General features: G+C 37.0%; 1 protein-coding gene across 1 annotated transcript in view; it reads right to left on the bottom strand.

Annotated features, from left to right (window-relative positions):
• nfatc1 (nuclear factor of activated T cells 1) overlaps positions 1-25,471 on the bottom strand; it is a 92,671-nt gene that overhangs the window by 6,260 nt on the left and 60,940 nt on the right. Inside the window, exons 8-9 of the mRNA XM_056479531.1 lie at positions 20,486-20,618; positions 15,435-16,067 (exon numbers count right to left, since the gene is read on the bottom strand). Coding sequence (XP_056335506.1) covers positions 15,435-16,067; positions 20,486-20,618 — 766 coding nt within the window. The remainder of the gene's footprint in view (positions 1-15,434; positions 16,068-20,485; positions 20,619-25,471) is intronic.

Genomic DNA, 25,471 nt, shown 5'->3' with positions numbered 1-25,471 from the left:
CAGACATGCTCAATAATATTCAACTCTGGTGACTGGGCTGGCCAAACCTGGAGCACCTTGATCTTCTTTGCTTTCAGGAACTTTAAAGTGGAGGCTGAAGTATGAGAAGGAGTTCTATCCTGCTGAAGAATTTGCCCTCTCCTGTAGTTTGTAATGTAATGGGCAGCACAAATGTCTTGATACCTCAGGCTGTTGATGTTGCCATCCACTCTGCAGATCTCTCGCACACCCCCATACTGAATGTTACCGCAAACCATGATTTTTCCTCCACCATACTTGACTGATTTCTATGAGAATTTTGGGTCCATGCGGGTTCCAATAGGTCTTCTGCAGTATTTGTGATGATTGGGATGCAGTTCAACAGATGAAAATCGACCTTCTGTCACTTTTCTAAATGATCAACTAGATCAAGTTATTATTTGTTGCTCTTAAATATGGGATCGATGACAAGACTTTTGTCAGTTAGTGTAGTACAAAACACATTCATCGAATATCCTTCTGGTTCGATTCTGGCACCTCTACTGTTCAACCTTCATCTGCTTCCTCTGAGCCAAATAATGAGAAAGAACCAAATCTCCCACCACAGCTATGCTGATGACACTCAGATCTGCTTAGCCTTACTTCCTAATGACTACAGCCCCATTGACAGCCTCTGCCAATGCATTGATGAAATTAACAATTGGATGTGCCAAAATTTTCTTCAGTTAAACAAAGAGAAAACTGAAGTGATTGCGTTTGGGAACAGAGATGAGGTTCTCAAGGTGAATGCGTACCTTGTCTCTAAAGGTCAAACAACAAAAAATAAGGTCAAGAATCTTGATGTGATTCTGGAGTCAGATATGAGTTTCAATAGTTATGTCAAAGCATTTAGTAAATCAGCATACTATCATCTCAAAAACATTGCAAGAATCAGATGCTTTGCTTCCAGTGAACACTTAGAGAAACTTGTTCATGCTTTTATCAGCAGCAGGGTGGATTACTGTAACAGCCTCCTCATTGGCCTCCTCAAAAAGACAGTCAGACAGTTGCAACTCATCCAGAATGCTGCTGCCAGGAAATAAACTAGAAATTCCAAGAGTTCAGTCAAAGCAGGGTGAATCCGCCTTCAGCTACTACGCCCCCTGTTGCTGGAATCAGCTTCCAGAAATGATCAGATGTGCTCCAACAGTAGACACATTCAAATTAAGACTGAAAACACATCTGTTTAGCTGTGCCTTTACTGAATGAGCACTGTGCTACGTCCGACAGATCGTACTATTATGTTTTTCTTATTCATTCTTTTATAACCTGTTTTAACACATTTTATTTGTTTTTAATCAGTTTGTTTTATCATTTTTATTATCTGTTTTTTATTTTTCTTATACTTGTCTCTTTTATTCCTGTTTATCACTTTGAATTGCCACTGTGTATGAAATGTGCTATATAAATAAACTTGCCTTGCCTTGCCTTCTGAAATCATTCTAATAGACTGATGTGCTGCTCTAGAAAAAATTAACCTATGTGGTGGAAACTGTGTTGATTTTTACATGACCTTATGATTTTTTCATGAAGAGAAAGTTCATTAGATCAACAATGCCACTTTGAATAAATTTATTGCATCCTTGTTGAAATAAGATCATAAATTACTTTGAACAATCTGACCCCAATCTTTTAAACAGCAGTAAAGGTTGTGTTCATATTGGAACAAACAATATATTTGACCGCTAGTTCATTAACTAGTGAAAAGACATCAGTCACAAATCCTCACACGACCTTTAAAAATCACATAAGCCATAAAATCCCAACAATCTAAAGACTGAGAGAGAGAGAGAGATGTACAGTATGTGGGCTAAAGTCGGTGGATTTCCTCCCTTCCAGTGTCGCTTTCAGCCAAGAGCAGGAAGCCTGCTGAGGAATTCCCTGCAAATGAACCATGGCCTTCATGCTCCCACTGCAAAACCGCCTAAGGGACTGAACGGAGTCCAGAATGCTTACGTTCCCTCTAAACAATGAAGCCGAATCTGTCTTTCATCTCCTCATGCTGGCTTGACGCACCCAGCCTACCTGACCCTGGCCTGACACACACTCTTCCCAGGCTCCCGCTTTCTCTTTTGCTCCAAACTGATATAGAATCATTCCCCAAAGACCAGGAGAACTCTGCCTCAGAAACACCTTACACCATCAACAATATGTCGCAGAAAAATCGAGAAAAACATTCAGCTGACAAAACACCAATATCTGCCTGATATTCAAAATAACAGAACTTTAACCACACACATAATAAAGTTAAGGCAAGACTTCACAGACCCCTGTCAATTTAGTGTTTGTTTTTGTCTTTTTGGCGTACAAAACATACAAAACACACTTTAAGTTTTTTTTACACACTTTATCAATTTAAGTCTGTAGGTTACAATTAAAAATACTTTTTAATTTTTTTTTCTGAATCTGTTCAAACACCTGTAGAAAAGACGGTCAGTAAATAAATACAATTAATACTTTTGTAAATTTTGAGCAAATTGTTTAGTTATTTAATTGGTTAATTGATGCAAATTGTTGTTTAAATCATATAAAATAATCTGAAAGATTAACAGAAGCATACTGTCAAACATAAGTTGTCTGATGTTCTATACAATTTTGTATTCTACAAGAAAAATATATTTTTAAAAAGATATATCAAATATTTTACATATATTTTATACATAAATACATAAACATAATACCAAAAATATTTCCGTAAAATATTTGATTAAAAGAAAAATAATGAAACTTTTGATTTAAATGTTTTTGTGCTAAAATATGTATCTTATTTAATCTAAAAATGTGCACATATTTAATTAAACAATGCCTTATTTACACACTTAACATTTTAGAAAGCTTGTGATATACTACCGAAAATTTATTAATACACATTATTAATATTTATAAAATATATAAAAAAATACATTATTAATATTTATAAAAAGCTTACAAAAAAGTATGTCTATTTTTTTCTTAAAATTGTATCTTCTATTTTTTTATCTGTTCTATGTGCATTGAAAAGTGTGTATTTTGTTGTGAAATGTAAGTAATTCACTCAAAGAGTCATTTGTTTGATTCAAAATGAATCAGTCTTAAGTGATTCAACAGTGATTGGCTCATTAAGAGAAATAGAGTCACTAAAGAATTGCAGCCATAACTCCAAACTGACAGAATAAAGGACCAGAATAACATTTTTTTTATGACCACTGTAACCAGCCATGACCTATTGTGTATCAGATGAAATACACTTGCAGCGATGGCACTAAGACTCTATTAAGACCTTCGGCAATCGCCACGTGTTGCAATTTATAATGTAATCAATTAACTGGGAAAATATAGTGACAACTATTAATTTTTTAAAAACCTTATTCAGGGTCTATTTCAGTCTATTTAGTGCCTTGCCTTAAGCTATTAAAGCTGTAGGATTCCTTTTTCACAACCTTATGAATATTAAAATCCCTTAAGACTTCATAGTCCTTTGGGCATAAGCCCATATGATATACTACTGCCAGTAGCTTTCCGATTGAGCAGCACTAATATGTGAACAGGAAATGAATCAATGAAATGGTTGAATTATGGGTAAAAACTCACACATGGACATGCCACACAAACACCACTCCATACTGAAACAATTAGGGACCTTTGACAGTCGGGAGTAAATTACGCCAATACGTCTTCGTGAAAAATTTGGCGAGCACTGACAACTGCCATGGGAGTTTGGACATTAAAACGCAGGTCTCTTGAATCACTAGGTTCCCAACTGTCAAAACAGAGGAGGTTGGGAAGAAATACCTGCAAGACTGCACACGTGCAATAAAATTTTATTCATGTGATTTATGGCCAGCAGGCCGCTAGCAAAAGCATCTTTTCGAGACCACTGAATGAGTTGAAGAAACAGACACTTTGTAGTGGAAAAAATAAGGAAAATAGTAAAAATATTCATATAAAAATATGAAAGCCAATGAACTGCAAGTAAAATATGTTTTCTGGATTTTTCATGAATAGATTTGAGCAAAATATGTCTTCAAATAGCAAAAATAAGAATATATATTTATTTAGAGGTTTTATTTTCTCCTAGAAAATAGGTCAATACCATGTTTCCAGACTCTTAGGGCTCTATTTTAATGATCTCAGCGCAAAGTCTAAAGCGCATGGCGCAAAAGCATTAAGGTCTTGATGGAAAGATATGGTTTGCGCCCTGGCGCATGGTCTAACAGGGTTGTGCTTATTCTCTTAATGAGTTATGTGTGTTTTGAGCATAACCTACATTAAATCAATAAGAGTCTCATCTCACATTCCCTTTAAAAAGTCAGTTACGTCGTACCATGGCGCATTTGCTATTACGACGGACTTTGTAAGTGGAAAAACTGAACGCTTCACTAGCGAGAAAACAGTTAAACAGACCATCTGCAGTGCGAGGATACAGAACGAGCCTCCTCCATTTGGCCTCTTTACTTTCACTTTACTTTTACTCTATACTTTATTTTCATGGATAAGGAATGGGGGAAACTCACTCCACTGAAGACATCTATTAGCCTACACATTTAATTTCCTTTGTTAAGCGCAAAGATTTGTTTCAAAACTATTTTGAAATTCAGCTCTCATTTCAAGCAAATGAATAAATGAACAATAATAACGAAGTGTTTTCAAAAAAAGTTATATCCAAACACACATCCTATTCTTATGCCCCGTGATCCATACGCCTCCAAAACCAGGCAGGTGGACAAATTTAAACTTTTTTTAAAAATTAAAACAAATATAAATACGCATATAGTATTATATAAATAATACTGCTAATAATAATAACATTATACAAACGCAAACTGTCATGAATAAACTGAAAAAGCCCCCTGAGATGAAGAAGGCATGGAGGTAGTGTTTTTTATATTTATGTAGAAAATAATAATTTTTGTAACATTTTAATCCTTTATTTTTTTCATATGTAAAGATGTTCGTATAACTAACGTGCACTGTGCTGGACTTCAGACAAGCTTTCATTTGGTCAATATGCCAGCAATGTGCCTTAACACACCTCCTTTCTAGACCAGCACACCCATGAGTCCACAAAGCAGTGCAAATGGATTTACTATTAAAACAACGTGGCGCAATACATGAAAATTAGGGTTGCACTGGTCTAAAAATAGCAACAAATCACACCAAACACTTCTAGCACCTTAATGTGTCGGATGTATGATAGGGCCCTGAGACTTTGGAAAAAATATAGTTGTATCTTAATACAACATAGTATTAAGTGTATTTGTCTGTTTAAATAGACACTTTATACGGAGTCTTTGTACAGAGCGTGTTTGTCAGTCAGCACCGTTACATGAATGGACTAATTCAGATGTTGCAATGATTGATGCATAGCTTTAATAGAAATGAAGTGAATGAGGCCGTTTTAATATTCATTTGTGCTGTCAAGACAAAACAAAGCGAAAGCATAATTCTCTTGAACAGCTCTTGCAGTTATATCAGATTTGAGTTCGGCTCTTTCACTTTGCTACTTTCTCTTTTCATAGAAAGATTAAAAACACAAGAAAACATATAAACGGGATGAATAGAATAGTAACATACAGAAGAATCCTGGCAAACAAGGGAGGGTTGACAGGTATGAGTGAGACACATTATTAATATTTATTAAAAAAATGTTCCAAAAAATACTTCTCTATCTGCCTGTGCATCTATCAGTTTCTCAACTTTTTCTGAAAATTGTATCTTCTAAATTTTTATCTGTTCTAGGGCATTAAAAAGTGTCATCTTTTGTTGCGGTCTGAATAAATAAATCAGAAACTCACTCAAAGAGTCATTTGTTTATCTAAAAATGAATCAGTATTAAGTGATTCAACAACTGATTCACTCATTAAGAGAGAGAGAAAGATTACATAAAGAAGATATTATCCATCCAATGATTTTAATAGTGGGTGTCACGGTGACGCAGTGGGTAGCACAATTGCCTCACAGCAAGAAAGTCACTTGTTCGAGCCTTGGCTGGGTGGAGTGTGCATGTTCTCGCCATGTTCGCGTGGGTTTCCTCCGGGTGCTCCGGTTTCCCCCACAAGTCCAAAAACATGTGGTATAGGTGAATTGGGTAAGCTAAATTGTCCGTAGTGTATGTGTGTGAATAAGCGTGTATAGATGTTTGCCAGTGATGGATTGCAGCTGGAAGGGCATCGGCTGCGTAAAACATATGCTGGATATGTTGGCAGTTCATTCCGCTGTGGCGACCCCAGATTAATAAAGGAACTACGCCGAAAAGAAAATGAATGAATGAATAAATGATTTTAATAGTAAGTTAAAGGAAGGATTTTCACTCTTGTGTTGTTTTTGTAAAGTGGAGTCAGAAACAATTCTCCATTTATTTTTCAATTGCAGTTACACAAAACTCTTTTGGTCCCAAGTTTCCTTGAGGTGTGGTATAAATTTAGCAATATAACAGATAAAGTGGTCTTATTTATGGATTGCAACTCTGGATTATTAGAAATGGACAAAATAACTAAAATCCTTATGTTATTTGGAAGGGACTACATTCACAAAACAAAATGTATGCTGACTGTACCAAACTGTAAACTCTTTTACACTGATCTAAAAAAATTTTTATGATTGCCTGACTTCAATACAGAGTAATCCTAAAGCTTTTAGGGTATCTCAATTGCTAAACAAAATACTTAATGTATATGATTCATTTTTTTGTTAACTCCTTTGTATACTTTTTTATGTATAACTCTGTACTCCCTTGTTCATTCGTTCGTTCTTTCATTCATTCATTCATTCATTCATTCATTCATTCATTCATTCATTTTCTTTTCGGCTTAGTCCCTTTATTAATCAGGAGTCGCCACACCGGAAAGAACCGCATATGTTTTACACAGCGGATGCCCTTCCAGCTACAACCCATCACTGGGAAACACCCTTACACTCTCATTGACAGACATACACTATGGACAATTAAGCTTACCCAATTCACCCATAGCGCATGTCTTTGGATTTGTGGGGGTAACCGGAGCACCCAAAAGAAACCCACGGGAACATGGAGAGAACATGCAAACTCCACACAGAAACTGACCCAGCCGGGGCTCAAACCAGCAACCTTTTTGCTGTGCGGCGACAGCGCTACCCACTGCGCCACCTTACTTCTTTGTTTAATCAATTTAAAAAAAAGTTTCACAAAAGAATTGCTGTCCTGACTCCACACTGACAGCCAATCAGAATAAAAGACCAGAACTTGGAGTAAAATAAAGGGACGTCTATAAAATAACAGGCTTTTTTAATGACCACTGTAACCATGACCTATTGTGTCTGGGATGAAATACACTTGCAGCGATGACAAAGCGTCTACTAAGACTTTCGGCATTCGCCACGTGTTGCGAATCGCAGCAGATTCAGCTCAAGCAGCAGAACTCTGACTTTGTTGAATCACAGCTCCCTCGAGGTTTCACCTTACACTGACCCCATCACACAAACGCTCCTGAACTGTGAATAACAGGACGCACAGATTTCTAGTGAACTTGTGCATGAGAGAGCGCACGAACTACAAAGAGAGAGGCGCACATATCCAAAGCAATCAAGATATTTATGTTGAGCACAGAGACTTGAGGGGAACCCTGTTATTCTGAGCCAAGATGACAACTTGCATTCGAAGAGGTTTCATCTTGTTTGCTTGGTAAATAAAGACGGCCTCGGTAGGTGTTGACACATGCACTAACATTTCGAAAAGACCAAGGGGAAACTTTGATTGTTTTCAAAGTCTCTGTTGGTCAACTATTTTGGTTTGGGGTTTTGGCTAAGGATAGCGGTGAATGACTCACGTACTGAGATCCTGCTTTTGTATGCTGTTGGCTCGAACAGAAAACTGTTGGTAGTTGCCATGGGATACATCTCAATTTGCTGCCACATTTCGAACGAGGAGTCTAATGAAAGGACAAGTGATAAGTGACTGGATACACAATAATAAAGCTGAAATATGAGACTTGGCTTCATAGCAAACTAGCAAGTACCTTTTTTTTTACTTCAGCCTGGTGCTGTTTGAGTTGGCAAAGAAGAGCTGGGACTTACTCTTCATAACCCGATAAGCTTAGCATGACTCCAGAGGTATTTTAGCACGTGATAATGATTCAGATGATTCAGAGTAAAGATGATGCAGGAGAAGAGTTTACAGAGTGCGGCGGAGATGGTGTTTATGAATCAATGCATCAGCCAGCTAGGTTTTTATTAGCACTGTGCTTGGAAAAAATAAAATAATTTGGGTGTTAGATGCTATTTTCAGTTCAATAATGCATTAAAAAGTAATTTCAGTGGAATGTATGAGCGAGGGTTATTATCAAGCATTGTTATTATTTTTTTTGTTCATTAAAATACATTTGAGGACAAACAAAACATAAATCTTGAACGAAAGTCTTAGCCTTGGCAACCATCTAAAATATGTCATATTTTAACTGGAACTGAATCAAAATTCAAATAAAAATACTAATTAAATAAACACAGGCTTAACAGTAATATAAATCATACAAACAAAATTATTTTTTAAAAGCATAATACAAATTTTGAAGCCTTTCCAAAAAAATGGAAGCCTGTTAGCAAAGAATGTATGACGTTTTTGCTTAATAATCTGAGTCTGTGGGTATATTTTTGTATCAAAAGTCCTATAACTATATTTTTGGATTTTTTAACTATATTTATACAGACAGTACCTGCTTAAAATATTTATGATTTATGAGATTCATACTGAGCAGACCAAAGATGGTTGACGGTCCGCCACAAGATGGCGACAGAGATAATAAGCCCTTACAGGATAAAAACATCGTAAATTTCAAACAGGTAAGTGACATTCTAAGTCGATCTCTCTCTTTTGTATGTTGTAGTGCTGTATTTATACCATAGTAATTGTAGTATATTGAGTATAAGATGGGACTCACATATTATCAGGAATGTATGTATTTTGTGTTGGCCACTCTTTGTATAACCCGAGTTTCTTTTTGGTTGGCCATCTGCTTGTATCTAATGAGTTTCCTGTTTTCGTTACTGCAGACTAGTTCAGTAAACAGAAAGAAAGAAGAAATCCCCGCATGTGTTTAGCTATTTTCTTTATCGGTAACACAACAATAATCTGGTAGTGATTGCACTGCTTTGGCTTTTTCGGGGTTAATTATTGTGATATCCCAATTGCAACAAAAATACTGTGAAATCTCCATAGACTGATGGCATTTCATGCCGTTCAGCCTTATAATGTCATCAAAATCACCTGTTTTGTCATCACTGTAGATATCACGCTAGAGAATCATTCAAATACTAGCTCTAAAGTGACATTTGTAAAATAGCAATGGTTTCTGCTGTTCTGACGTCAGCTGCAGATGTGAATAAATGGCAGAAGAAAGTAGTTCCTCATACAAAAGGATTTTTAGACTCTTCGTGCTTAATTTTCTTGTTTATATACACAATTATGCTGTCAAACTGTTGTATAAACGCAATATTACACTCGAAGCAGTGCGATATGGCTGTATATCTTTGTATATATCTCTGTATATATTTGCTGTCTCATGCCAACACATGCCTCCCACCAGTGCCGATATACAGCTATATCACACTGATACTCGTGTAATATTGCTCATGTATATTCAGTTAGTAAAACAAAACATGAAAAAGTCAAAGTCATTTCCCAGCAGGCACACAATGTCATAAGATGTTAATATTAGGTTAGATTTTGTTTGTGATGTCAGGTGACCAAAATTCAATGTCTAGCCAGTGTGTAAGGACAGTGTTATTTTGATGTCCAATAACAACGTCAAAAGACATTGATATTTGGTTGATTTTAGGTTGTGTTGGAAAGTGACCAAAATCAGACATTGAGTCAAAACTTTAAACCAAAATTATATTGACGTCAAATACTGACATCAAAATCCACGGTCTGATAGACATCATAGTGGTAACGTCCACACAATGTCATGCTGCAACATCATTAGACGTTAACATTTGATTGTTTTTAGGTTTCCTTGGAAAGTGACCAAAATTTTATGTCTGTTCGACGTTGGAAACTGATGTCAACCCAATTTTCATTTCCACCCAAACTGCAACATCCCCGTCAATCTGACATCATGTTGACATCCTGTGCCTGCTGGGCTTTTGACAGAAATCTTTAAATAATAATAATAACACTGATATGAATTGATAAAATATATATAAGCAGTTTCCAAGAGCAAACTGAAAATGTCAAAGTATGAAAATATGAAAGATAAAAACTGAGAACCCATTCAGTGTGCATTATATGTTCCGTTCAGACATTTTCTTACTGAATTAAACTTGTCATAAACAAATATAAAACTATTCCTCAAATTATTTTGTATTTGCACTAGCATTTGTACCTCCTGAACTGTGATATAAAGCTCTTATATCGCTGCGATTTCTGTTGTGGCTCTAACTGGGAAGTGAATATGTGGATGTGAGGTAATCCAAGAACCTGCTTCCTGCTGGACCAGGATAAGGGGCAGCTGGATCCGTGTGATAGAGCCCAGAGACCTGGCCCTTTCTCTACCTTCAGGAAACAACGGGGGAACAAGGAACTACCAAACAATTATCCCACCAGCACTGTTAGCCTCATTAAGGGGTCCGCAAGCGCCAACACTCCCAGAAGTCCTAATTGTTTTAATCAGCAGAAAACAAGAAAAACAGACCTGGGGTCAGGATCGCAATCACGCTGGGATTTTTCATCTACGCAATGACCAACAACATAATTGACTCACAAGGGTATATCATCTTCAAAATACGTTAGCCTGACCAAGTAACAGACCACAAGATGTTTTTGGCCCTTTCCTACTATATTAGCAGCATTACAAAACAGTTATTCATCGACTTGGAGGTGTCTGCCAATGCCTGGCCAATCTCTACAACTCAAACTCTTATGCAAGATACTTACAGAAAAACCACATTCATGTCCAATAGGATTTATATATTAATATCACATGTTATTGATCTGCTTTATCACATGATCATTTTTCATATTAAAATTTTGCAAAACCACATGCTTCAGGTGTGTTCCGTGTAATTCAAACATGTGAAGGTGAAAGGAGTAACAAAATACCTCTTACATTTGTAAAAAACAAAAAACAAATCAGTATATCATTATAATTGAATTTTAAATAGTGCTAATCAAATTATTTACATCCAAAAAGTACTTTTTTAAATACTTAAGGGATAACTTTAATATTTAGGTAAACATGGAGATTTAACCAATAAATAAACTTATTCTCAGTATTAAAAAAACCCCTTAAAGTGCAGTCTTATGATATGCTTATCATATTTCTGTTGTGGAAATACAAAGATTTGTATTATACTTTACTTATACAGTAAATCTGAAAAAGAACACATCTTAGTGCAGTGTTATCTAAAATATCTGCATCTGATTTAAAGTCCAAATTAAAAAGCGTAAGTAACACTTTACAATAAGGTTGTGATAGTTAATGTCAGTTAATGCATTTACTAACATGAATAAACAATGAACAATACATTTATTACAGTATTTGATCATGTTAGTTACCATTAGTTAATGAAAATAGAGTTGTGCATTGTTAGTTTGTTAACACACGATGCATTAACTAATGATATCATGCATGGATTTGGATATTAATAATGCATTAGTAAATGTTGAACTATGATTAATAAATGCGCTACAAGTATTGTTTATAATTAGTTCATGTTAGTAAATACATTAACTAATGAAACGTTATGGTTGTGTGACCAAAAAAGCATCTTGAGGTAACAAAAAAAAAAACTTTTCAGATTTATTCAATTTAATTACCACCTATTTAAAAAGTAATAACAAAATACAGTAATATTTAAAAAAAAATATTTCAATACGTAACGTCAATAGATTTTAATCATTTATCCCATTTATTTGAGTTACATAAGCATTTCAAAATATTTGAGTGTATTGAGAATAAGTTACTAAACCCAAGTCTTGGAAAACCCTAATATATTACCTGCGGTAACACTTTATTTTGATGGTCCATTCGAGTATTAGTAGACTGTCTGCTTAATATCTATTAATACTGCTCCTTCAGCAGACATTTAACTGACTATAAGAAACTTTGCAAGTGCATGTCTACTTACACAAACCCTAACCCCAACCTAACAGTCTACTTATAATGTAATGAGAATTAGTTGATATGTAGATGCAATGTAACAATTGGACCATCAAAATAAAGTGTGACCAAAAAAAAAAAACTTACATATACCTTAGGAATGGTATAGCAGAAGATGTTGGCGGTTTTAAAACCTTGACCGCGGTATACCTTGAAAACGGTTATCGTCCCATGCCTATAATAGGTCCCCTTTAAGAAAGACCATTCACTTTCTGGGAAACACTATGTTAATTAAGCAACACAGTTATTCAAAATTTGTCATAAATATATTTCACAAGTCTTCCCTGTACTTGCTTAATGTTCTGAATGTTCAGCTCCCCACTCCTACATGCATTTCTTAACAGCCCCACTAGCTAAATTGGAAAGTTTGTTGTGGTTTCTTATGGGGAACCCAGCTATTGGGTCACATGGTGTGGAGCGCTTCCAGTAGTGACCCCCTCCTTTACTGCAAGATCTACTGCTTTGGCTCGGCCCGAGCTGGATTGCGCTTCCTGGCAGCGATCAAGCCACAGGCTTGCGTCGGCAGTGGCCAAGTCAGTGTGCTTTATTGCAGTGAGGCCCCTCAAAGCTTACGGCTGGTGAAGGCCAGGAGCCAGGCTCGCAGCCAGCTTTTGTAAGAGTTTCCATGAGTAAAAGGGTTTGTAACCCCTCCTCAAAGAAGCGGAGGAAAACAACAGAAGGAGCGTATCAGAGGAAACAGTGAGCAGTAAATGAAGACTGAAGTATTGGATAAGCGTTTGGTTGTGGAGTTTCAAAGTATCTTCATCAAACCCGACAGCTTATTCAAGTATATAATAAGAACTAAGAAGTATCTTCAATGATAATAATCTAACTAAATCTTGAGAAAACCTCAGTACTGGATGCGCTGACAGCCGCGCATGATAGACAACAATTTTGTGCTTCTGTTTCGAATCAAATTAATGACAAGCTCAAAGAATGCCATACCTGACAGGGTCCATTAGAGCAGCAATCTAAAAGAAATGCAATCCCAGCTCATAATGACACAGGGAGCCGTGTTAGTACTTGCTAAAAACGTGTTATATTTTGCCAGGGGAGAAATGACAGGTAATAATTTTGAAAAGCAAACCTATAAAAAATCCTGCTCTAACTCCACACATAGCTACTCGTCCATGTTTCCGCTTAGTTTGAGTGGTATTGACTATATTTCAACTGCTCGAATGCATGAAGACTTAAGCCACTTCTGGAACCTAAGGAAACCACCATGGCATCTGTAATCTGCTATCCAACATCTTCTTCTTAAACTCCTAAGGAAGGAAGTTAGATCTTTGGCTTGATGTTTAAGGAGTGATTTAAGATGATTTCCTTCACTAAATTAGCATATAGAATTGCAACATGCATCTACTAAGGAAGTCCTAGGAAAACCTTGGAGGATTAAGCCATGGTTTGAGATACTGATGGCCTTGTCACATGTTCTATAGTGTTTTATATGCTGTGGGGTGGACGGCGGTCAGACTATTTGTATATCAACACTATACAAGCTAAAGGCAGCGCTGAAAAGAGACCTCCTTTTCGGTTTTAAATACCATGTGATGTTTCAGCAGATCTTTTCATTACCACTAAGGTTTGGGACTCTGGGGATACACTAGAGAGCCATTAGTCTCAGCATCGACACACCAACAGACTGGCCAAAGCCAGTGAAACTGGACGGTACCTTCTTGGCAAGCTTTAATCTGATTGGCTGAATTTCCACAGCTTCCCGGAGTCACACACAGCGGTTTTTAATCAGTCAGACTTGAAAAAAGGATTAAGTATTCACTGGATTTCCAGGTTAAATATAAGTTAAATAAGTATTTAAGCATAAGTAAATATAAGTATGCAAAAAGTTGGGTGTCATGTTGTATTTACTGAGGTATTTTTCCTGTTATAAGTTATATTCTGTTTAAAAACAGTAGTCCAAAGTACTCAGAGGATTGATATAACTTTAAATTGTAATAATATTTCATAAAAGTATCAAATAACAGCTTTAGTGAGCATAAAATGTTAAAAACACTTAAAAATCTAAAAGACCTTAAACTTTTGAACAGTGATAACTTGTTTTCCAAGCATACTTTCTGAAAAAAGGTTTGAGAGAGCAAACAGTTCAGATGCAAATGCCTCTAAGCACCTTCTGAAATATTCTTATAAAATCAGCATATTTACTCAGCCGCCTTATTTGTATGTTCAGTTATTTCACCTTAAAGGCTATAAATATAACATATTCATAGAAGTAAAATTACTGAACCTACACATAGGAACCTGAGAAAAATGCTCAATTTAGAAGAGAATTTTAGATGGCACTTAAAGGTTTTTGCATCTGAACTCTTCATATGCACATTTCCACCATGTTGTACTGTACAATCTTGAGACTCAGTTTCGTCAGTTTCAGTTTCGTTCATTCATTAATTTTCTTTTCGGCTTAGTCCCTTTATTAATCAGGGGTTGCCACAGCGGAATGAACCACCAATTTATCCAGCATATGTTATAGGCAGCGGATGCCCTTCCCACTGCAACCTATAACTGGGAAACACCCATACAGTTTAGCTTACTCAATTCACCTATAGCGCATGTCTTTGAACTTGTTGGGGAAAGCGGAGCACCTGGAGAAAACCCACGCGAACACGGGGAGAACATGTAAACTCCACACAGAAATGCCAACTGACCCAGCTGAGGCTCAAACCAGCAACCTTCTTGCTGTGAAGCGACAGCGATACCCACCACACCACCCCCACTATCACTTGTTTTTTTACTTTTTAAAATTGATTATTTACTAATAGTGGCCTATCATTGTTAGATTGAGTCTATTTCTGCTAACTCCATCCCTCAATAACTATTAAAGACGAAATTAACCATAACTGATAACTTTACATGTCAATCAAACAGTCTGTTTTGGTCCAAGTCAGAGGTTCTTGGCTAGAATAAGCTGTGTTGTGGACATAGTCAAATGTCTGGCTATGACCAGAAAAACATTATCTATTAGCTTTTATGACTTAATAGACAAATTTAATATTAAAATTCTTCCAACTGGTAAACGTTTCTTCCACAGATGCTTAAAATTTAACACAAAAGCTGAAGGGAAAGCGATGAAGTCATTCATTAAACTTTCAGTTAGTTTAACTTGCTTTCTTGATATATTAAAGATCATGGAATGGGGCCGTTGTCGTTGTGGCGGTACAGTTTAGCACTGCATTGGATCCTAATTTTGTGAGGGAGCACTCAGGCAAAAACATCAAGCAATTAGAAACATCTGTCGGGCATTACATCACCAGACTACGATGCACACGGTTACTCAATTGCGCTGTCACTTACCATCATCTAGGTACATTTGATCCAGTTCCTGCGGTTCCTGCTTGATGCTGACAGCTAGCATGGAGGGGGGGTCCGTCTCCTTCTGTAGGAGCGGGGAGGACCCGCTCCTCACCGGTCCTTTGGTTATCTGAGCCACTAATGCTGAGGCCTCGTTGGTGGCCTGTGGTTGGGTCAGACTGGGAGTGAAGGGGAGTTCTGGTGCAGAGTTTGGGGTGGACGGATGGGACCCTGGAGAGGATGCATTGCTTCCTGATGGGTAGATGATGGACTGTTGGTAGCGTCCAGGTGTTGGTTGGATGGTGGAGACGTGGGGGACTGTAGGAGACTGGGGGCCCAGGTTTGATCCTGCTGAAAGGCACTTGTTGGAGAGATGAGGCGGGGAGAGATCTTGTAGTTTGGGGCTGGTGCTTGGGGATGACGAGCAGGACAGGGAAATGGGCTTTGCCACCAGTCTCTGAGGACTCGATGCGAACGGCCCCGTCACACATGGTCTTAGTTCTGTGGGCATCATGGGGGTCATGGCCGGAGGGCTGTAGTAGGGCTTCGGATGCAGCGCTAACCCGGCCGGATGAAGTGGCGCACATACCTGGGGGAGGTCGTAGTCGTCGTGCGGCTCTGTTTTTATGGTTGGAACTGGGGAGGCGAAGGGGAAAGAGAGCAGAGAGAAAGATCAGATGAAGAAAACGAGGAGAAAAACGAATAAACACACGTTCCCGGTTCATGTGACTTTATGCGAGCTAGCGCGAGTGAGTGGGTTTGTGGCTAGGATACCCACAGTGAAACAAACATTCTCATCAATGAGACTATGTGTCTGAGGCTACGCACTCCCGCCCCACTGAAAATATTTAAAGAAAGAGGGAAAAAAGGGATGAATCATCACCACAAGAGCCTTCCAGCTGCTTTCGAAAATAAAAGGGCTATTTTTTTTGGATCTGCCCCCAGTGCTAATACCATATAAGCGTGCATTATGAAATATTTTACTGCTACAGTAGCTTCATATCCATGACCAAAAAAAAAGTGAAAAAAGAAAAGAGTTTCTCTAAGTAGAAGAATCAGAGTGTCATTTTTGAGATGGGATCTCAGGTTTAAAACGGCCAAATTGCAACTGGGCTAAGAACAGGTATGAGACTGGATTAGAAACAGATCTGCAGATTCTACATATTGAGTTCACAGAGTTCAAACTAACTGTGGGGCTGCCCATTTTTAACATACACAGTAGCAAAAGGGACTTTGTCCCTTTAAAGAAACAACTGAGTAATGCAGAATATAGTTCATGCCACAGACAGGCCATCAGTGAATATCTTTTGGCCTTGTTTCTGTGTTTTGCATACCGACTCTAATCAGGCTCATGACAATGTCAGTTTGCTCAGTATGATGGATCTGATGGAAGAAGGAACCGTCATTCACCAGATTAAAACCCTGTTCCCATGGTTAATAACCCCCTCCCCCCCAACTCCGAGCGTTTTACAGATGAAATGCAGCCATACTGTACGTACTCCTGGCTACATAATTCATGATCTCCAGAAATGTATAAAGGGCTACGTTTTCAGAATGAGCCTATGTTGGAATTTCGCAAGCACACTCTCTATTGTGACCACGGCTTTAGTCCACACCAAAATAACAATTTACTCATTATTTACTTACCTTCAAATGGATCTAAACCTTTATGAGATTTTTTCTTCTATTGAACACAAAAGAGGAATTTGAAAACCTGTAACTATCGACTTTTAAGAAAAACAAAACTATTAAAGTCAATGGTTACAGGTTTCTAAGCTTTCTTCAAAATATCTGCTTCAATGATGAATTTTCAGTTTCGAGTGAACTATCCCTTTAGGTATACATATTCAAAATGGTAAGCAAGCACTGCTTTGTTTACGTATGTTTATATCTAGTTTTGGTTTCTCTATTTGAATGAGGAAGATAGATTGGTTATACTTGTAAATAAAGACAGCTTATTACATGCTAGTGCATTTTTGGACCACACAATGGGCTTTTGATTGGGCTAGTTCTTTGACATCACTTTGGTGTGTCATGGCCTTGGGTCGTATATAACATTTATCTAGCAAAAGTTTCACCAAATTATTATTGTTTTTTTCTTAGTAACTGTGCAAAAATATGGCCAAGCAGTTTGTGTAACTGACTAGCAAATTAGCAAATCATAGCTGTGATGTAAAGAGTAAATAGCCCCATTTCTTAAAAAAGGGACAAGTCCTTGCATATATCATGCCTAAACATCCTGTTTCAACAGGCAAATACATTGTTGCACACTGTAAAACCCAACAGTCAGCTTTATCAAATGAAATGAGTGTAGCTAACTCAAAATTGACAGAAAGTTCTACTCATTTGAAAAGAGTGTTGAAGGTAATGAGTTAATTAAATACCTCATTACTTCAACTTAAATGGAGTAAGTTCTCAGTACTCATATTGATTAGTTTTTTTTTTTTACTCAAATGGTTTGTAGCAATAGTTTTCCTCAAATGGTTTGAGTTGCCTTAACTTAGAGGTGATTTGAGTTCTCTTCCTTAATTGGGTTTTACTGTGCTCAAATTGCTTGATTTACTCAAATGGATTAATTTCACAGTACTCATTTCCTTAAATGGTTTGAGTTACCTTAACTAATTGGGTTTTACAGTGCAACACAATATTAATTTCAGTTTATTTAGTAAAATACTGATGTTTCACCCCATATGTGGGTACAATATAGACAAACCTAACTACTGAAAATTTATAGTAATTAAAAATTGTTCTTTCTTTTACCCCCAATTTGGGCTGCAGAATCTGCTAACTGCATGACTACATAAAATTACAAAATAAAAACTACCTCATTCTGGTTTACGCTGTATTTGATTCTGGTGAACAGATGTTGAGCTACTGGGAAGAACTGCATCTGTTGTTGACAAACTCTTTATCCTCATGACGTTACATTTTTCACCTTTTAACTTCTGGCTGCATTTCTCAACAGACTGTCAGCGGCGGTTTATTTTTCTGTGCAAATGAGACATGCCTCGCACCAACATGCCTCCGCAGAAGCCCTGAAGTTTTATTTTGAATTCTGTCAACAATACATAGAAAAGGGGAACTCTCTGTGCCGCCCAGATTGACCACAATTTTAAAATAGAGCCTAGACACCTATTTTAAGCCCTGAAAGGGGAAATCAGGCTTCTAGCACATGACTGTACAGGCAGTCAGATATCTGTCACTCCGCCTCACGTTAACCTCAAAAACCATCTATCTCAGATGATTCAGATTTTTAACTCCTACCACTGAAGCTTATAGACCCATGCTCATTAGAATCAACTTGTCATTCCGTGTACAGTTCTAGGCTTATGATTTATCTTGAAAATAGATAAAAGAGTGTCTCCAAATTTCCTGATCATGATAAAGAATAGACCGAATTATCTTAGTATTATATTGTCTTCTTTTAAATTTTATTAAATCTTTCTCTCTCTTGCTCTCTCTCTCTCAAAATGTTATATTATATTCACTTAAATATTAAAACAGGAACAATTGTAAATTATATTAATAATATTTTGCATATTTATTAATCTAATTATTATAGCTAATACCAATAAAAACACCAATGATGATTATCATATATGATTATTATATAAAGTGTGGTCTGTGGCCCTATAATAATAATAATAATAATAATAATAATAATAATAATAATAATAATAATAATAATAATAATAATAATAACAACAATAAAATAGAAGTACAAACATATGACTCTGCACATAAATATTAATAATACTAATAATAACACCAATAATGGTTATTATATAAAGGGTTATCTTCTTTATCTAAAATAAATAAATAAACAAATAAATAGATGGTAATAATAATAATAATAATAATAATAATAATAATAATAATAATAATAATAATAATAATAATAATAAAGCTAAAATACATGTAAAATTCATGTGCAAGTATATACCTCTGCACATAAATATTAATAATAACAATAATAAAACCAATAATGCTTATTATATAAAAGGTTACATATAAATAAATAAACAAATAAATAAATATAGTAATAATAATATAATAATAATAATAATGATAATGATAATAATAATAATAATAATAATAATAATAATAATAATAATAATAATAATAATAATAATAATAATGACAATAATAATAATAATAATAATAATAATAATAATAATAATAATAATAATAATAATAATAGAAATAATGATAATAATAATAATAATAATACTTTTTCCCAGAGATGGGTTATGGCTAGAAGGGCATCCGCTGCATAAAAAACGTGCTGGATAAGTTGGCGGTTCATTCTGCTGTGGCGACCCCGGATTAATAAAGGGACTGAGCCAAAAAAGAAAATGAATGAATGACAAATGCTTTAGAAGGTCAATGGCCTCAAATCTTTTGTTTAAAAAGCAGCTAAAATTAAATGATAAATATATTACAATTATATGATATCAATAGTAATTCAAAAATTTATTTTAAAGTCATCTTTAGTCTAATATTCAGGATATACAAAAAATAAAGCCTTGGCCTGAAGACCTTTACCCTAGAAGGCAATTATTCATAAAATGTGCTGGACAGATTCCATGTGTCATTGTTGCAGTGTTCATGTAACAAATAAGACAGGGCTGCAGTTTGAGTGGGACGGCCTGCATTTGCAGTGCCCACTCTTCAGGAGACCGGGCCGAGACACGCTGGGTCTGACTCAAGCCTTTGAACCACCCACTGGTTACGCACGCTGGGCCCAAGGGAATTAGCGGTGGTAAGGCCTTTTCAGATGTCAAGCCATTTTTTTTTCATTTCACCTGGCAACCAGTCTGGATTTGAATAATAGCATTCACAAACTGGACCCCACCCTGTCACTGCCCTTACACTGCTCTCGGAGCAGGTATGGAAAAGAACAAATTTTATGGAAATGCTTTTAACAAAGAAAAAAAAAACAGCCACAATTCCATCCACCAAAAAGGCTTCTGAATTAATACCATTACAGACTGGGGAAAAAAATTTAAAACAGTGAGTGAATTATAAAAGCAGGCAAAAACAGGCGATTTTACCATTTGTGGGCAGGTATGTGAAACGCTGGTACTGGCTTCTCTTCCGCTTGCCATTGCACACGTAGAAATTCACTTGAACAGGGTTGGATATTCTTTGGTTCCGGTATGGTGGGACATCCACAAGCAAAGCCACCTGGAATTCAACATATAAACATCAATTCAACTGCTTGAGTCAGAGTTGGAACAATGTAATATGGAACAATGTTTTAATAACCCTACAGAGAGTTGTCCTGACCATCGCCTATACTGTATGTTGAGTTCAAAAACTCTGAAGAGTGGCAAATGAACATTAAAGAGCCGAGCCTCCCTATACGCAACCCATACCGCCGAACCACCAGGGGCTGCCCCTTGCTCTTAAATGTAAATCTGTTCTATGCTTTCGCTTTGTTTATGATGGGATTCCCTTTCCTTTTCATTACAGGTGCCGTCTCCCCTTCATATGCAATCCTCAAAACAGTCATATAGTGGTGCAAGACTGTCAACTGACGCGCTCCCATATTATCCCATATTATGGTGGCATATCCCTTATTTTTTCATGGCATGTCCCTTATTTTCACATACCAATGTTGACAGGTATGAACTAAACAGTGCAAATATTTAGGAAACAGAAACCCTTGTATAGCGACATCTGTGGCCATTAAGTTAACTGCAGCCAGCTACTAAATTGCGCCTATATGTAGGATACAGAAACCTTTATATAGTGACATCTCTGGCCGTTAAGTGAACGGCAGCAAGCAACTAAATAGCGCCTATAGATAGACAGACAGACAGACAGACAGACAGACAGACAGACAGACAGATAGATAGATAGATAGATAGATAGATAGATAGATAGATAGATAGATAGATAGATAGATAGATAGATAGATAGATAGATAGATAGATAGATAGATAGATAGATAGATAGATAGATAGATTTCAGTGTATCTGACACTTTAGTCAACATAACCTAGTTAAATAGATTTCAGTGTATCTAACTTTTCAGTGTGAACTTTTGGATTTCCTACAGCTGTCCCCCCCACATTTAAAATGTCCACTACGCCCCTGAGCAGTAGTGTAGCAGATTTAAGCCGTCAAGCTCAAACATATCAACATTCCTACATACATACCAATTATGGTATTGTTACAAAGTTAATTATTACCGAATAAAAATTGTCATGACAGAAATACAAAGTTCTATTCGTGAAACTACTGGGCACGCAGGCTGATTTGAAGATTGAATTTATAAATGTTTAGTGGAGACACATTTACAGTGCACACGGAAAGTATTCATAGCGCTTCACTTTTCCCACATTGTTTTTTTGTTACAGCCTTATTCTAAAGTAAAATAAATTATTTTATTTCCACAAAATTCTACACACAATACCCCATAACGGCAATGTGAAAAAAGATTTTTTGAAATTGTTGCAAAATTATTTATTCATTCATTCATTTACTTTTAGGTTTAGTCCCTTTATTAATCTGGGGTCGCCACAGTGGAATGAACCGCCAACTTATCCAGCATATGTTTTACGCAGCGGATTCCCAGTGGATCATTCTTGAGATGTTTCAGCAACTTAATTGGTGTTCACTTGTGGTAAATTCAGTTGATTGGACATGATTTGAAAAGGCATACACCTGTCTATATAAGGTCCCAGGGTTGACAGTGCATGTCAAAGCACAAACCAAGCATGAGGACAAATGAATTGTCTGTAGACCTCTGAGAAAGGATTGTCTTAAGCCACACGGTTAGGGAAGGTTACAAAAAAATTTCTGCTGCTCTGAAAGTTCCAATGAGCACAGTGGCCTTCATCATCCCTAAGTGGAAGATGTTTGGAATCACCAGGACTCTTCCTAAAGCTGGCCTTCCTAAAGCCATCTAAGCTGAGTAGGGACTTATTTAGAGAGGTGATCAATAAACTGATGGTCACTCTGTCTGAGCTCGCTCCAGCGTTCTTCTTGGAGAGAGGAGAACATTACAGAAGGACAACCATCTGTGCAGCAATCCACCAATCAGCCCTGTATGGTAGGGTGGCCAGACGGAAGCCACTACCCACCTGAAATTTGCCAAATGCATCTGAAGGACTCTCAGACTATAAGAAACAAAATTCTCTGATCTGATGAGACTAAAATTTAACTCATTGGAGGGGATGCCAGGCATTACGCTTCGAGAAAACCAGGCACCGCTCATCATCAGGCTAATACCATCCCTACAGCAAAGCATGGTGGTGGCAGCATCATGCTGTGGGGATGTTTTTCAGCAGCAGGAACTAAGTCAGGATAGAGGGAAAGATGAATACAGCAATGTATAGAGACATCGTGAATGAAAACCTGCTTCAGAGTGCTCTTGACCTTGATGATTCATCTGACAGAAAGACAAAGACCCAAAAGCACACCACCAAAATATCAACACAGTGGCTTCACAACAACTTGGTGAATGTCCTTGAGTGGCCCAGCCAGAGCCCAGATCTAAATCCTATTGAACATCTCAGGAGAGATCTGAAAATGGCTGTACACAGTCGCTTCCCATCCAACTTGATAGAGCTTGAGAGGTACTGCAAAGAGAAATGGGCAAAAATTCAGGTGTGCCAAGCTTGTGGCATCATATTCAAAAAGACTTAATTGTAATTGCTGCCAAAACTGCATCAACAAAGTATTGAGCAAAGGCTGTGAATACTTATGTACATGTGATTTTTCAGTTTTTTTATTTTTAAGTTTGCAACAATTTCAAAGAATCTTTTTTTACATTGTCATTATGGGGTATTGTGTGTAAAATTTTGAAGAAACAAAATTAATTTAATCCATTTTGTAATATAAATGGAAACATTTTCACAAATCAAATAACTATTTAATCTGAGAAAACGCATGGAGTGACTAGGTGTGAACAGGCCCTGAAACACCAATCAAATGGAATAATTTCTTCAGGCATTTTGATGAAGAAGAAGAAGAAGAAAAATAAACAACATTTCTAGATATCAAAAACCTTGACAGCACAGTCTCCGTTGCTCAACCTCACACCATGCTCTCCATCCAACAGTCGCGTACACATCCAGCAACTGTGGCTTTGCGAGCTCGGGGCAGATGAGGTTCAGACAAACCAAACTGCATGCAGCAGACGCTGTTATTTTTTTTCGCTTCTCACCCTGAATGAGAGAGCGTCCGGGGACTCTGTCCAGACAGTTTATTTCCCCTGCGCTTCTCCCCTCACCGTCTCCAGACACCACTGAACTTTTGACCGCCGAGCCGTCTACGATTAGAACTACAGTATGAGAAAGGTGCTGGGACTGTCAAACTGTCTATCTTCTACCGCCCCCCACCACTCAGCCTCTTCTCTTCTCCTCCACCCTGAGATGAACCCAGTGTGGCTGAGAGGAGATTGATGTAGGCGCTGTACAGTAGCCAGAGAGGAAGTCATCAGTCTTCTTGCAGGTTTTCGAAGCATGTGCAGGTGAGCTCCTCGACTATTTATATTAGCACATCGCCTCAGCCGCAGAGCAAAGCCAGACCAAGCACAATGTGTTAGAGGGAATTTTATCCATTAGTCTGATGCGCAGCTGTACTCGGGACGCTTGGCCCGCAGCAAACTCCAGCTTCACTGTGTACAATTTCTGATTAACTTCAGTTAAGAAGTACTTGAAAAATGTTAAAATGCTAACAACACACCCATGCACCTATAAATCTGTTGTGGATTGTTACTCGCAGCCCATTTTACTTGTGTAATGTGATTTCTAAATGAATATTAGATGAAAATATTCAGGTCATTGGGCACATTGAAAGTTATTCTCTGTTTAGGTAACAGGCATACAGTTCTTATCTACTTCAGTTAAGAAAGGCTAAAAACTTTAAAACTGATTGTCATGATAGAATATCAGTAATATGCAGTGGTGGAAAGAGTACTAAAAAATCAAACTCAAGTAAAAGTACCATTACTTGCCTAAAAGTGTAGTGCAAGTAGAGTAAAAGTATCTGTTGTAAATACTACTCAAAGTATGAGTAAAAAGTAGTCCTTTCAAATGAACTCAAGAGTAGTGAATATTACACTGTAAAAAGCTGATGCATGTACATGTAATTTGTGGATGTGTGTAAACGTAACATTCTGTAGTATAATTTAATTGAGTTATTGCCCAGCAGGTACATGACATCATAAGACGTTAATTTTAGGTTATATTTAGGTTGTGATGTCAGGTGACCAAAATTCAATGTCTAGTCAGCATCTAAGGACAACGTTGTTTTGATGTCCAATAATGACGTCAAATGATGTTGATATTTGGTTGATTTTAGGTTGTATTGGAAAGTGACCAACACACGTTTGGCCATAGGAGAAATGGTCGTGCCCAACTGAGCCTGGTTTCTCTTGAGGTTTTTTTAATTCTTCACTTTCACCAATTGGTGAAGTTTTTTTCCTCGCCGCTGTTGCCACTGGCTTGCATGGTTCGGGATCTGTAGAGCTGCGCATCGATGGATTTGCTCTTCAGTGTATGGACTCTCAGTAGTGATTATTAAACAACACTGAACTGAGCTAAACTGAACTAAACTAAAACTATGAAAACTGAAATACACTGTTCCAAATTACTATCATCTTCTATGTGAAGCTGCTTTGACACAATCTACATTGTAAAAGTGATATACAAATAAAGGTGAATTGAATTGAACTGACCAAAATCCAACATCGAGCCAACATATTAAACCAACGTCACATTGACGTCAAATACTGATATTTATTTGTCAGGTGGTGACTAAAATCCAACATCTGATAGACGTCATAGTGGAAATGTACATACAATGTCAAACTGTAACATCATTAGATGTTGCTATATGGTTGAGTTTAGGTTGGACATTGGACATTGATGTCGGCCTGACATTGCGTTCTGACGTCAACCCGATTTTCATTTCCAAACACAATGCAACGTCCCCATGAGGTTGGGGTACAACGTCGATCTGATGTCTTGTTCACATCCCGTACCTGCTGGGTGGTTAGGGCCATTTTGGTCATTGTACAGTAAACAT

This window comes from Danio aesculapii, chromosome 19 (assembly GCF_903798145.1).
Source record: "Danio aesculapii chromosome 19, fDanAes4.1, whole genome shotgun sequence".
Lineage (NCBI taxonomy): Eukaryota > Metazoa > Chordata > Actinopteri > Cypriniformes > Danionidae > Danio > Danio aesculapii.
The sequence above is the reverse complement of the archived record's forward strand: the minus strand, read 5'-3'. Positions and strand labels throughout refer to the sequence as shown.